The sequence below is a fragment of the Meriones unguiculatus genome, chromosome 5, assembly GCF_030254825.1.
Source record: "Meriones unguiculatus strain TT.TT164.6M chromosome 5, Bangor_MerUng_6.1, whole genome shotgun sequence".
NCBI classification, from domain to species: Eukaryota; Metazoa; Chordata; class Mammalia; order Rodentia; family Muridae; genus Meriones; species Meriones unguiculatus.
Window position 1 is genome coordinate 13,149,254 of NC_083353.1, and position 13,124 is coordinate 13,162,377.

At 48.7% G+C, this 13,124-nt stretch overlaps 1 protein-coding gene and 1 long non-coding RNA gene across 3 annotated transcripts in view; one reads left to right on the forward strand and one right to left on the reverse strand.

The window, feature by feature from the left end:
• Tcf7l1 (transcription factor 7 like 1) overlaps positions 1–12,879 on the forward strand; it is a 154,329-nt gene extending 141,450 nt beyond the window's left edge. For both annotated transcript variants that reach the window (XM_060383521.1, XM_060383522.1), the window contains 8 exons: positions 4,761–4,893; positions 5,893–5,995; positions 6,153–6,236; positions 6,942–7,085; positions 7,672–7,831; positions 7,922–8,029; positions 9,060–9,135; positions 11,467–12,879. In XM_060383521.1, coding sequence (XP_060239504.1) covers positions 4,761–4,893; positions 5,893–5,995; positions 6,153–6,236; positions 6,942–7,085; positions 7,672–7,831; positions 7,922–8,029; positions 9,060–9,135; positions 11,467–11,900 — 1,242 coding nt within the window. In that variant the 3' untranslated portion in view covers positions 11,901–12,879. The remainder of the gene's footprint in view (positions 1–4,760; positions 4,894–5,892; positions 5,996–6,152; positions 6,237–6,941; positions 7,086–7,671; positions 7,832–7,921; positions 8,030–9,059; positions 9,136–11,466) is intronic.
• On the reverse strand, positions 2,485–4,761 carry LOC132654186 (uncharacterized). Its single transcript, XR_009591822.1, has 2 exons — positions 4,464–4,761; positions 2,485–2,798 (listed from the first exon to the last, which is right to left on the reverse strand). It is a non-coding gene; the product is annotated as an uncharacterized LOC132654186 (long non-coding RNA).
• Positions 12,880–13,124: the final 245 nt, after the last annotated feature.

Consider the following 13,124-nt stretch of genomic DNA (forward strand, 5'->3'; position numbering starts at 1 on the left):
CAAAACTCCCCCAAACCATTCACTAGTGCCAAACTTTGCTCCTGCCTTCAGTCATTTTCTTTCTTTGTTTTGTTTTGTTTTGGGGATAGGATTTCTCTCTGTATAGCCTGGCTATCCTGGAACTGGAACTCACTCTGTAGACCATACTGGCCTGGAATAGAGATCCGCCTGCCTCTGCCTTCCAAGTGAGATTAAAGGTGTGTGCCAACACCTCCCAGCTCAGATGTAAATCATTTTCTCGGTGACCTTTTCCAAGGCCTCCATGCTGGACCTAATATTCACCTGCATGTTTAATCTGCCTTTCCAACTCACTTTTTCTCCCGGTGTTTATCAAACACGCATATTGTATTAACATACCATAAGGAAAAGCATTTTCTGTCTAAGTAGGTCAGGTTCTTCTGTGGTAAGTTGTGTGTGTGCAGGAATGTGGGTACAGCACATGCACAGGTACACCTAGAGGACAGAAGGCATCAAATCCTTTGGAGTTTTGCATTATAGAGACGTGTGGGCCACCAGTGGGTGCTGGGAATTGAACCCAGATCTTTGACAAGAGCAGTGAGTGCTCTTAACCACTGAGCCATTTATCCAGCCCCAGATAAAAGTTCTCTTATTGCCTCCGTAAGACCTAGAATAGGATATGAAGAGACTTAATTCTCCAGTTGTTCTCTGGTCTGTCTGTCCCGCCTCTCTGGCTGTCCAAATCAGTGCCATTCCATACAGATTCTCCACAGTCATGTAACCCATAAATAAAAGTGTCATTGCATTGGTCACAGTGCAGAAAGATTCCCTACGGGAGTCATGTGTTTCCTCTGCCTGACAGGCTGGGGTCAGGGGATTGTTAAAGAGCTTACTTTTGGCCTTGAGAGCATGTCTGTTGGGCTAGGATGTGCCTCGGGTGGTAGTATTTGCCTGACATGCACAAAGCTCTGCGCTCCATCCCTCGCATTCTGTAAAACCAGACATAATGAAGCACATCTCTAACTGAAGAACTCGGAGGTGGAGGCGGGAGGATCAGAAGTTCAAGGTCATCCTTTGATACATACTGAATTCAAAGCTAGCCTGGGCTATATGAGATTCTGTCTCATAAAAGGAAATGAAGAAAGAAAGGAAGAGGGAGGGAGAAAGAAGGAAGTAAGAAAGAAACTATTAAAGAGTATGAGAGATGTTCGTCTATCAAGGAAGATATCCACTTTTTGGATTTGTTTGTTTGTCTTTTTGAGACAGGACCTCTCTCCATAGGCTTGGATGTCGTGGAACTCACTGTGTAGACCAGGCTAGCCTTGAGCTCACCGATCCACCAGCCTCTGCCTCCAAAGTGCTGGGATCAAAGGCGTGTGCTACCACTCCTGGCCTGGTTACATACATTTATTTACTTGGGAGACAAGGGCAGCCCGTGCCTCATGGTGTGTTTGTGAAAGTCAATGGACAACTTCCGGGAATCATTTTGTTCTTCCACCTTGTGAGTCCCTGTGTTTGATTGAACTCATGTTGTCAGGCTTCATGACACAAACATTTACCAGCTGAGCCATCTCCCTAATCCCTGTTGTTCAAATTTTAATTAAGTTCTTCTCTGCCTCCACTCTTGTTGTATTAAATCTTTCACCCTTATTTTCTGTGCAGGCTGACTGGGATATTTTTGCTAATTTTAGGATAGACTTGGGAGTAATTTAGAAACTGTAGTGCCTGAGGAGAGCAGGAGACATGGGGGCCGGACACCTTCTCATTAAGTACAGAAGACATGCCAGGAAGAAGCCAGGGCCTGGAGAGAAGGGCTAGCAGCCAGAAGTGCTCGCTGCTCTTGCAGAGGAACCGGGTCTGGACCCAGCACCTACACAGTGGCTCACAACCATCCTAATTTCAGTTTTAGGTGAGCCAGTGCCCTCTTCTGACCTCTGTGGGCACCAAACTTGCACATAGTATACATTCATACATATAAGCAAACACTCATACACATAAAATAAAATCTAAAAATCTTGAATTGTTTTCATTTATCAAAGAGAAATAAAGCCAGGTATGATGGCACACACCTTTAATACCAGTACTCAAGAGGTAGAGGCAGGTGGATCCCTCAGTTCAAGGCAGCCTGGTCTACATAGCAAGCTCCAGGACAACAACCAGAGCTTCATAGAGAGACCCTGTATCAAAAAACCAGAAAAGAGACAGAGATTTAGAAATGCAGAATTAGAAAGGAAACAACTCAGGAATTTACTTAAGGAAGAGCTTTTTAGGTATCTGCGATGGGTTTATGCAGAGAAGTTTGCTGTCAGTCATAAACCTTCAAGCAGTAAATTACTAAAACAAAACAAAAGTAGCTCTGGGCAGCAGGGCCTGCTCACTGTCATGGTTTACTCTTAAAACCTACATCTTAGGACCCACAGGACAGAAGCAGAGAACTGATAGTCATGGATCGTCCACTGATTTCCACATGAACCCTGCGTCATGTGTGTGAGTACACTTGCACATATATGAGCATACACACACATGAATATTTAAAATCTCTAAATGAATGAACAGCCAGGTGGCACACATCTTAATCCCAGAGCTTGGGAGGCAGAGGCAGGTATGGATCTCTGAGTTCAAGTCCAGCGGGGGAAGGGGGGGAGAGGAGAGAGGAATTGACAAGAACCCCGGACTGAGAAGGCAGTTTTCGGGGAAGGATTTGGCTGTTTTAGATGGGTGCATTCCTTGCTAAGCAAGCACCTGTCTTCTGTGTCTTGTACGGAGGTTGTCCACTGAGGCTGTGCATTCCAGAATCATGACCTCAGCTCAAGCTGTGGTCATCAAACTCCTGGGGGCAGCTGGCGAGAGAAGAGAGTGAGAACAGAGTGGGAGGGAGCCTCTTGAAAGAACACTTCTTGCTCAACTCCATTTACTTCTGTCTGTCCCCCTCCAAGTTTATGTTCTGAACAATGATGCCCCCTAGTGGCACATAGCAACCCACAGGACATTTAGATTGGTTTAAACCTAGATTTGCAAATTGAACTTGGGGTGTCTTGCTCTGTGTTCTTTGACTAAACAGCATATGGGTAACTGAGACTTTTACTTTATTTGAGTCAGACAGACAGTGTGTCCAGGCTGGCTTTCAACCCACTATATAGCAAAGAATGACCTTTGACTTCTGGTCTTCCTGCCACCACACCCAGTTTAGTGTTGGAGATCAGGCCTAGGACTTCAAGCATGCTAGATGAATAAGCACAACATTCCAGCCCATGACTTTTTACTATAAAAGGACAGAATGATACAAAGAAAGATAAATTCAAAGCCGGGGCATAGTGGTTTCTTTTCTTTGGTTTGTTTCTCTGGGTAGCCTTGGCTGTCTTGGACTCCCAGGCAATCCACCTGACACCTGCCTCGCCAAGTCCTGGGATTAAAGGTGTATGCCACCATGCCCGGCCCTGCCCCCCAGACACTGACAGCCCAGCCTACCCGAGTTCCCTGTGTGTTCCCCCCAATCCTGTGCTGTGGACAGTGCATCTGGCTAGGCAACTTGATTATTTAGAATAAATTCACAGTTGCTTGAAGGATTTAAAAGTCAGCCAGGCATGGTGGCATGTGCCTTTAATCCTAGCACTGGTGAAGCAGAGGCAGGCAAATCTCTGTGAGTTCGAGGCCAGTCTAGTCTATAGAGTTTCAGGACAGCCAGGGCGGTTACACAGAGAAAGCCTGTCTTGAAAAAACAAAACTGAGGCATGAAGAAGGCTTGATCAAGGTTTGAGAATAGCCTAAACTATATAATGAGATGATGTCAAAAATAAGTCAGTTCCGTACGGGAAGGTGGTGGCAGGGTCTGGCTTAAGTGATGTGATTGTGGAATGATCATTTTTTTAAATTATAGTTTATGTGTTTTATCAATTGTGATTGTTTTATGTAAATCTCTTTAATTTTTTTTTATTATATTCCTTGGTGTACTTATGTGTGGTCTTGTGGAGGGCAGAGGACCTACCGTGTGGGTTCTGGGTATAGAACTCAGATTGTCAGGCATGGTAGAAAAACCCTGACCCACTGAACCATCTGACCATTCTCTGATTCTTCTATCAATAGTTTTACTATGTACATAATGCCAAAAGCCATGCTTTGACATGCTGTCCCCAAGAAACCTACGTACATCCTTTAGATGCTCTGGCTTCCTAGAAATCTGATTTCAGAATTAATTATTGTTTATGCTCTTAGCTGTGCTATCTATTCACGGATATGGAAGCATTGGTGATGGCCAATAAATGGAGTAAAAACAGCATTTGAGTTTTAACACCCCTCATGCTACTACGTGTAACAAGTTCAGTGGGATAGGGAGTTGCTCAGTGCAAAGCCTATTCCCACCACCAAGGCCATCAGCCCGGCTCTGCCCACTTTAACTGCAGGAAGGCGAGCCCAGGAAAGCTCAGGAAGTTCTCTGCGTTTGTGGTTTGAACGTCAAATAAAGAAAAGAGCTGCAGGAATAGCAGAGAGTTCAAGGTACTCCTTACCTGTAAAGTCTGAACTTGGTGATGAGGTGACTGGACTTCTCCCATCCGAAGAAATCACGTAGCCCATTAGAACTGCACAGCCCACGGGCGCCTCACTGTACCTGTGAAGGGGTGCTGTGGGGAGGGCTCACTGCGCTCTCATCCTCTCGTTTCGGTTCCTTCTCTCTAGGCCTGTTGTGAGGGCCAGTTGGGACTTGCACAGAAAAGAGCCAGTGAGCCTTCCGCCAGTGAATGACAGCTGGTTGGACGCACCACCTCCCTGGCTTCTGTGCCTAGTGCATCTTCTCTCTCTTGCAGTCCAACAAAGTTCCTGTCGTTCAGCACCCTCATCACATGCACCCGCTGACACCCCTCATCACCTACAGCAACGACCACTTCTCCCCTGCTTCCCCTCCGGCGCATCTCTCCCCAGAGATCGATCCAAAGACAGGTGAGTGGGCCAGGCTGTGCTCCCACGGGGCGGACAAGTTTTCTTTGGGGTGAGGGTACAAAAGAGTCCCTGAATGAAGAAGGTCTAGGTTGATTGCCACGCTGGTTTGGCTGTGTTTTTGTTTGTTTTGTTGTTTGGTCTGCTGGGTCTGTTTGTTTGATTGATTGGCTGATTGATTAATTGGTTGGTTGGTTGATTTTTAACCTGTGCCTCTTGCCTCTCTACACTAAAAGCCATCATAAGGACTAAACATAATGGTTCAAATTAAGCCCAGAGCCTGGAACCACTGTAAATTTAGAGTGCTGTTCAGTCCATCTGAAGCTGTGTGTCCATAAACCAGAATGTGTGGTCTATATCACACTCTTCAAATACAGCCTTCTGGGCAGACTTTAAACAGCTATATATTGAGGGTGGGGCCCGAGGAGCTGGCGCTGTGTATTGGCGGTGAGAATTAACTGCCTGCCATACCTGTCCAGCCCTGGCAGCCAAGGTCTTTATAACATTCCCGAGGGGGCACTGAGACACTAAGAATTCTCAGGGCCTTTGTTCGGAGAAATAGTGATTATTGCGGGGAAACTAACTGTAGAGTGAAAAATCCAGTATTTAGAGGCAGGGTGGCTTTCTGGCAGAATAAGCTTATTGTCCTGGGAATGAAGCTGGTGTTCTGGGAAGTTAGTTAAATGAGGACTCGGGATATTTTTTGCTCTCTGTCTGGGATTTCTGAGAACTTGTATGGATCCTTGTCTAGTCAAAAGAATGTTACTCCCACAGAGATGGCTTCTGGGTAGCTAGAGAGAAGGTATATGGGTCCTCCCTCCTTTAGCTGCCCCTGAGTGGCCCACCCAGAGCTGCTAGAGGTGAAAAGAGCAGAAATGATAAGGGACAAGGGTTTTCTGGGGTGTGGACAGCCTGGGCGTGCAGGGGAAGGAGGCTCCTGCTGGGTGTAAGTTATGATGATAGGGTGGGGAAAACATTTGACATCTCTCTCTCTGGAAGCAGGAATCCCCCGGCCCCCTCACCCATCTGAGCTATCACCATATTACCCACTGTCTCCGGGAGCTGTCGGACAAATCCCACATCCCCTCGGCTGGCTCGTCCCACAGTAAGGAAACCCATAGCCTTTCTTTCCCTCACTCCCACCTTGGACAGCTTCCTCCCAACTCCTCTGACTTCCTGCCATTATTTCTCTCTAGCCCCCACAGTCTTGGCCCTAAACATCCCTTCTATCTGGCCATCTTTCTCCTTCCTCATCCTCACAGGCAAGGACAGCCCATGTACTCCCTCCCTCCTGGTGGTTTCCGGCATCCTTACCCTGCCCTCGCCATGAACGCCTCAATGTCCAGGTGAGTCCTAGGGCTGGGGCTGCCAACATGAAGTGACAGTCCAGGGATTTGGTCTATTTGTGACTGTGCCACTTCTGGCCATGAACTAGCCTGTCTCTACAAGTTAGTGAGCAGACATGGGGCTCTCTGATCCTCACTTCTCTTTGACGAGGGGCTACCTCTTGCCCCATGCTCCTTACACCACAACCCCATGGAACGAGGATGCCAAGATACTCCCCCCAACACACACACACACACACACACACACACACACACACACACAGCTAAAACCTCAGAGATCTAGCTTGTTAGCTTCCTTCCACATCCTCACATACCAGGCTCTGTGGAACAGTCATTTTGAACATGTCAGAAGAAGCCAGAGACTAGGCAGAAATGTGGTGATGTGCTGATGCCAGAAAAGAAAATGGTACACAGGGCTTTATCACGGGGGTGGCTCTACCTGACAATGAAACAACCAATTACCGGGGACCTATGGCCCATAGTCCTGCCTTTCCCTTTATTCCATGCCTTCTGACCTTCATGCCTTCCGTGTTTTTCATTCCACCTGCATCCAGCACCAGGCTTGGGTACCCTGTATTTCTTAGAGAAAGGGATAGCATCGTTGGGCGTTCCCCAGAACTGAGAGTCTAAATCTGCAGCGGACAGCCATCTGGGTGACACACGCCCTCACCCCTCTGCTCTCATTTGTTTCTGCTTGTCGTGTAGCCTGGTCTCAAGTCGGTTCTCCCCACACATGGTAGCCCCTGCCCATCCTGGCCTGCCCACCTCAGGAATCCCCCACCCTGCCATCGTCTCTCCCATCGTGAAACAGGAGCCAGCGCCCCCCAGCCTGAGCCCTGCAGTGAGTGCGTAAGTAAGAGGCCATCTAGATGGAGGGGGTACAAGGAGCTGACTTGCCTCTGCACAGCCCATGCCATTTGCTTTTCTGTCCTGGTGTCAGCTTGAACTCCAAGCCTTGTCTTCTCATGGATTTTCTGCATCCCTTCCTTAAAGACCTGATACATCTATTCCCATAGTCAGGTTCTCGTGGCTCTGAGGAACCAACCAAGAAAGCTTTTGGCTTCCCTCCCTGTCCTGTCATCCCAATAAAATGTGAGGCCAGGACAGAGAACGGGATAGCATCATTCTCTCAAGGACTTGTGACAGCTGATGTCAGAGTAGAGACCCTGGCATTATCCTCTGTGCTGGAGAGCACCATGGCTGAGGAGGGCCATGCCCTGCCTTTTTTCTCTTCTCTCCTCTTCTCCTTCTCCCCTCCCCCCTTCTCTTCCCTCCCTTGCCGCTCCCCACCTGCCCAGATGCTGAAAGAAGTCACATATAGCCACAAAAACAAGCATCTCCTCCCAGAGGCACTGGTCAGCTGAGTCAGGGAAGGCAGGCACGGGGGGGAGCTAGATGATGGTGACACCTAACGTACAGCCGCATGCCTCTGCAGGAAATCCCCGGTTACCGTGAAAAAGGAGGAGGAGAAGAAGCCTCACGTGAAAAAGCCTCTGAATGCCTTCATGTTGTATATGAAGGAGATGAGGGCCAAGGTGGTGGCTGAATGCACCCTGAAGGAAAGTGCAGCCATTAACCAAATCCTGGGAAGAAAGGTACCACCTATCCTCAAAGTCCCACCTGGCACTGAGCCTCCATGTCCCCTATCCTGATGGCTCTGTGTTTCCTAACCTTCTCTCCCTCAGTGGCACAACCTGTCAAGAGAAGAACAGGCCAAATACTATGAGCTTGCCCGGAAAGAACGGCAGCTTCACGCGCAGCTCTACCCAACCTGGTCAGCCCGGGACAACTACGTAAGTGTTCACGCTGGGCGGGAACGCCGGGGAGTGCCATCTTCAGGATGCCGAGGAGAGAGAGCGAGAGGCCTCAGCTTGCTTCTAGAGAAGCAGCCATGTTCTCTAGAATAACACAGCCAAGTCTGAATTCTTAGGGGCCGTGCCTAGAAAGCCCGTGAAACGTGTCAGATGTCTCTATGCATGCTCTTATTTCCTCTTTCTTTTATCTGATGAAAGGGTTTGTGGCTACATCAAGTTTTCAGAGGGACTTGGGACTTCTCAGAACAACCAGGCCAAGGTGGTCGATCACTAGATAAAACACCTGCTTGTCACCTAGGCAGGCAGGGTGCCGCAGCCTGTAACCCCAGAGCTCGGGGAGGCAGAAGCAGATGGATCTCTGTGAGGCCAGCCTGGTCTACAAAGCGAGTCCAGGACAGCCAAGGCTACACAGAGAAACCCTGTCTTGAAAAACAAAAACGAGTGTAAATCTTCAACACCTACCTACCTACATACGTGGTGGTGTGTTCTCAGACTCAGCCCAGAAGAGGAGGAGAACAGTCCTTGGGGTTCATTGGCCAGCCAGCCTAGCCTGCTTGGCCAAGTTTCAGGCCAGTGAACATGTCTCCCCAAAATGCTGCCAGTGCCTGAGCAATGACATCCAGGGTTGTCCTCTGGTCTCCATGTGCATTGCGTGCATTGCGTGCGTGCGTGCGTGTGTGCACTCCTGAGCGCTTGGGCACACAGAAGCGGGGAGGAGGAAGAGAGGCTTTTAAAAGACTAGTAACCACTCTTCTAGGGAGTAGAGGATGGAAGAGACAGATTAGCTTAAAGGCCATCAGGGCTAAGAAGCCTGCTTGTTCCCCCAGGGGGACTTTATGAGAGGGGAGGGAAGAATCACCCTGCCACCTTTCCCATCCCAGGTCTCCAGCGCCCTCTTCCCATGAGCAATCAAGAGAAGGCAGGCTGAGACCTCCATTCTGGATGATCTGAGGTCCTCTTCCTAAGCAAGTGTTATTTGGTCCCTATTCATCAGTCCTGTGTTTTTCAGGGGAAGAAGAAGAAGAGGAAGAGAGAAAAGCAGCTGTCACAGACACAGTCACAACAGCAAATCCAAGAGGCAGAGGGTGAGTCCTGGGCTGGGGCCCCTCGGCTTCCTCTCCCACTCTGCCAAACACACCTGCCTATGTCACCTCACTCTCTGAAGACTCGGTGTTCTTGAGAGCCGCAACCCTCAGCAGGGTGTCAGCATACTCTTTACGAGAAGACCAAGGAAGAGGCCGAGAACACTACCTGTTTAATCTTGGAACTGATCCCAGCACCCTTATGGAAAGCTTTGGAGGGTTTGCCGAGTTTCCCAGTTATTCTCCTTGAGATAACATTTTAAATAGTGGGGAAACAGACAATCTCCTCAACACTCAAGCATATCTCAGTTAAGCTGAACTGTCCTATCAGGGTTATGTCCTAAAGCCAGTACATACGGTAAAAACAGGAGTTAGCTGGAATTATCTCTGAAACTCCCTTCCAAAGCTGGCATGCTAGAGATAGACGTATCACCCAGCTTAGTTAGTTTTCTCATTGCTTTGACAAAACACCTGACAAAAGCAACTTAAGGAAAGATTTGTTTTGTCTCGGAGCTTGGGGGAGCCGTCCATTATGGTAGACAGACATGACAGGTGATCACAGTGTATCCTTGGTCAGTAGACAGAGATGGATGTTGGTTCTCAGCTCACTTCCTCCTATTTTTAGTCTAGGACCTCGGCCTAAATCCAGAGTGGATCCTCCTTGCTCTGTTAAAACTTGCTGCAAACATTTTATGGACACACTCAGCTGTGTTTCCATGGTGATGATGCAGACTGGCTGCACCACTTATCGATGAGTTCACCGGAATTAGGTTTTCCTTAGTTGCCTTTGCTCAGGAACCACGTCGCTCCACATCTAGCTGTGCTCCATGGCAGCACAGAGAGCAAGGGTTTCTGGACCTCATGCTCATCTCTGTAAAGCTAGTGTGTAACACGTGTGCGACTGCATTATGCCCTTTACGGTACACTGGCCTCCTTTCTTCCACATAATCTGTGTATTCCTATGTAGCAGCAGTAGTAAAATAGAGAGACAATACAGAATCTGTTATGTGACATGGTACCCAGCAGGCTACATTATCTCTATGCCGCTGGCCAAGAATTTGAAAGCAAACTGAGTAGAGATTCATCTCAGCAGTGAAAGGGTTTATGGACAGGGTGTAGACTTTGAACTGTTTGTTCCTGATCAGATTCTGAGTGGGTGTTTGTCAGTCTGTGCCGTCAGTCTTGGAGCTGTACCTTCTCTGGGCACTGGGTGCTAAGGGAAGTTTCCTAATCTCAGAACCTTTGAAAAGCCCGGAGACGCAGCTCAGTGGATGGAATGTTCGCCGAAGCATGCCTGAAGGCCTGCGCCAGACACCTAGCACCACATCTAACAGGGGTACTGTGTATCTGTCCCAGCACCACAGAAAACAGTGGGAGAACCCCAAGGTCATCCTTGACTACAGTCTGAGGCTAGATACATGACAGTCTCTCCAAAATGTGCAAAGAAATCAAGGACTGGAGAAAAGAAAACGTAGTGAACAGAGTCAGGACAAGCATGAGGGCATGCTTCTCGGATGCCCAGCACCCATGTGAAAGCCACAATGGCAACCTGGTCGTCTAGTCTACTAAAAACAACAGGCTTCATATCCAGTCAGACACTGTCTCAAAAAATAAGGTGGAGGGTCTGAAGAGCTGGCTCAGCAGGTAAGAGTGCTTGTTCATACCCATCTGTAACTCCAGTTACCCTCTTCTCACATCCACAGGTCCCAGGCACACACCTAGTACACAGACACACATGTAAGCAAAAGACCCATACACAGAAAATATTTCTTTAAACTAAGAAATACTGTAAAGCTATAATAGACGTCCTCCAGACTTGACCTTTGCCCCCCCCACACACATGTACATACACCCCACAATTTAATTTTTTTCTAGTATTTTTTGGGCAATTTTACATTTCCAATGTACAGTCATCCTTCAATATCCCTTGGATTGGTTCCAAGCCCTCCCCCCCATATTCTACTCCTCAGATAGCTGATCCACAGGTGCTCAAATCCCTGGAGTGAGGTAGCCTTGTATTTGCATATAGCTTATGCATATCTTCCATCTACCTTATACCAATTCTAGATGCCATATAACATCCCACACACAGACGTGGCTATAGCTATTAGGTTCTGTTTGCTTACCAAAAATAGCAAGAAAAATAAAATGCCTGTGTTTAGTACAGAGAAGTTTTGTTTTGATTTGTTTTTTCCTGATTATTTCTTATCAGCTCTGGTTTGAATCCATGGAGTGAGAGCCGCCGATCCAGGAGGTTGACTGTGTCTCTACTGCTGTTCCTCTGCCCCTGCCTTGCTATCAACTGATCTTTTTTCCTGCTGTTTTTACCTTCAGGTGCTTTGGCCTCCAAGAGCAAGAAGCCATGTATTCAGTACCTGCCCCCTGAGAAGCCTTGCGACAGCCCTGCATCTTCCCACGGCAGCACGCTGGACTCCCCCGCGACTCCCTCGGCAGCCTTGGCATCACCAGCTGCCCCTGCAGCTACCCACTCCGAGCAAGCCCAGCCCCTGTCCCTCACCACCAAGCCGGAGGCCCGGGCCCAGCTGGCTCTCCACTCAGCTGCCTTCCTGTCAGCAAAGGCCACGGCCAGCAACTCCAGCCAGATGAGCAGCCAGCCCCCACTCCTCTCCAGGCCCTTGCCCCTGGGCTCTGTGCCCGCTGCTCTGCTGACCTCTCCCCCTTCCTTCCCAGCCACGCTCCATGCCCACCAGGCCCTCCCCGTGCTACAGGCCCAGCCTCTTTCCCTGGTCACCAAGTCGGCCCACTAAGCTGCCCCTGGTCTGTGCAGGGCGTCTCGGGACTCCCAAGTAGTAGTGATTCAGAAGAGAGGAGGGGGGGGGGAAGGAAACATTATTGGTCAATATTTGACCACTCTGGACTGTTCTGTAAAGTGACTGGTAACAGCAGTGCTTTACAAGTGTAGATGTAGCCAGTAGCTCATCTTCAGGCTTTTTTAAAAAATGAAATAAAAACAAGGAGAAAAAAAACCAAAACAAAACCTGTCCCTCCCCCAAAACAAGTCTTCACAAGAAAGCACTGAAAAGCAGTGTTGCTCTCTCCCCGTGCGCTGTGGCGGGTGTGCCTGGGCAGGAGATGCCTCTCTACCTCTTCTCTTCCCGACTCTCTTCTTCGTCTTTGCCAGCCCTACCTACCTGTCTAGCTTCCCCGCTGCACCCACAGTGTTGCCTGGCCCAGAGTTCTAGCCTGGCACCCTTTCCTCCAGGTCACTCCTGTTCCCTCGCCTAAGTTTTTGTCATGTGTTCAATGCCATTTCATGGCCCTTTGTCCTCTGCCCAGTATAAGGCCATGACCATGTGTGATAACATCTTGGCCTGGTCATTTCCCACCAGCATCCTCCTCTTCCTCTTGCGGCCCCAATGGGCCAGCCTCCAGCTTGTGGTGGGGAAAGAGGACCTTCTGAACTGTCCCCCACCCCTTCATTTAAAGGGACTCAAGGTGCTTGCCACTGCCTCCAAGAAGTCTGTGTTCGTCTCCAGTGCCCAGTTGAGTTTTCCCGCCTCACAGTCTCAGAGTGGCAGGCAGGACCCAGTCCCCACTGTCTGGCTCCTGTTACCTCGGTCTGTGCTAGTACAATCTGAGGAAGTTCTAAGACTCTCTGTCTGTCCCCACCACCACCTCACAAGCTTCTTCTGTGTGTATTTCATTCTGTTTTTATGGTTTTTGGAGCAATTTAAACTCCCAGTTTATTTTCACAAAAGAAAATAAAATTACAGTTGCAAGACCGTTTCTGAATGTTTCTTTAGACCATTTGTTGAATCAAGCCACCGCCTTCCTGCCAAGCCCTGGGTTAAATTTTTGCGGGCCACTTAACATAGAGTCATGTGAAGCTTTTAAAACCCAAACAATTTCTAACCCTTTTCCCCCAGCTGTTTTATCAACTCTGTGTGTATGAGCATTTTGTGCACTGTGTATGTGCCTGGTGTCCTCAGAGGTCAGAAGAGAGCTTTGAATCCTCTGGAGCTAAGTTACAG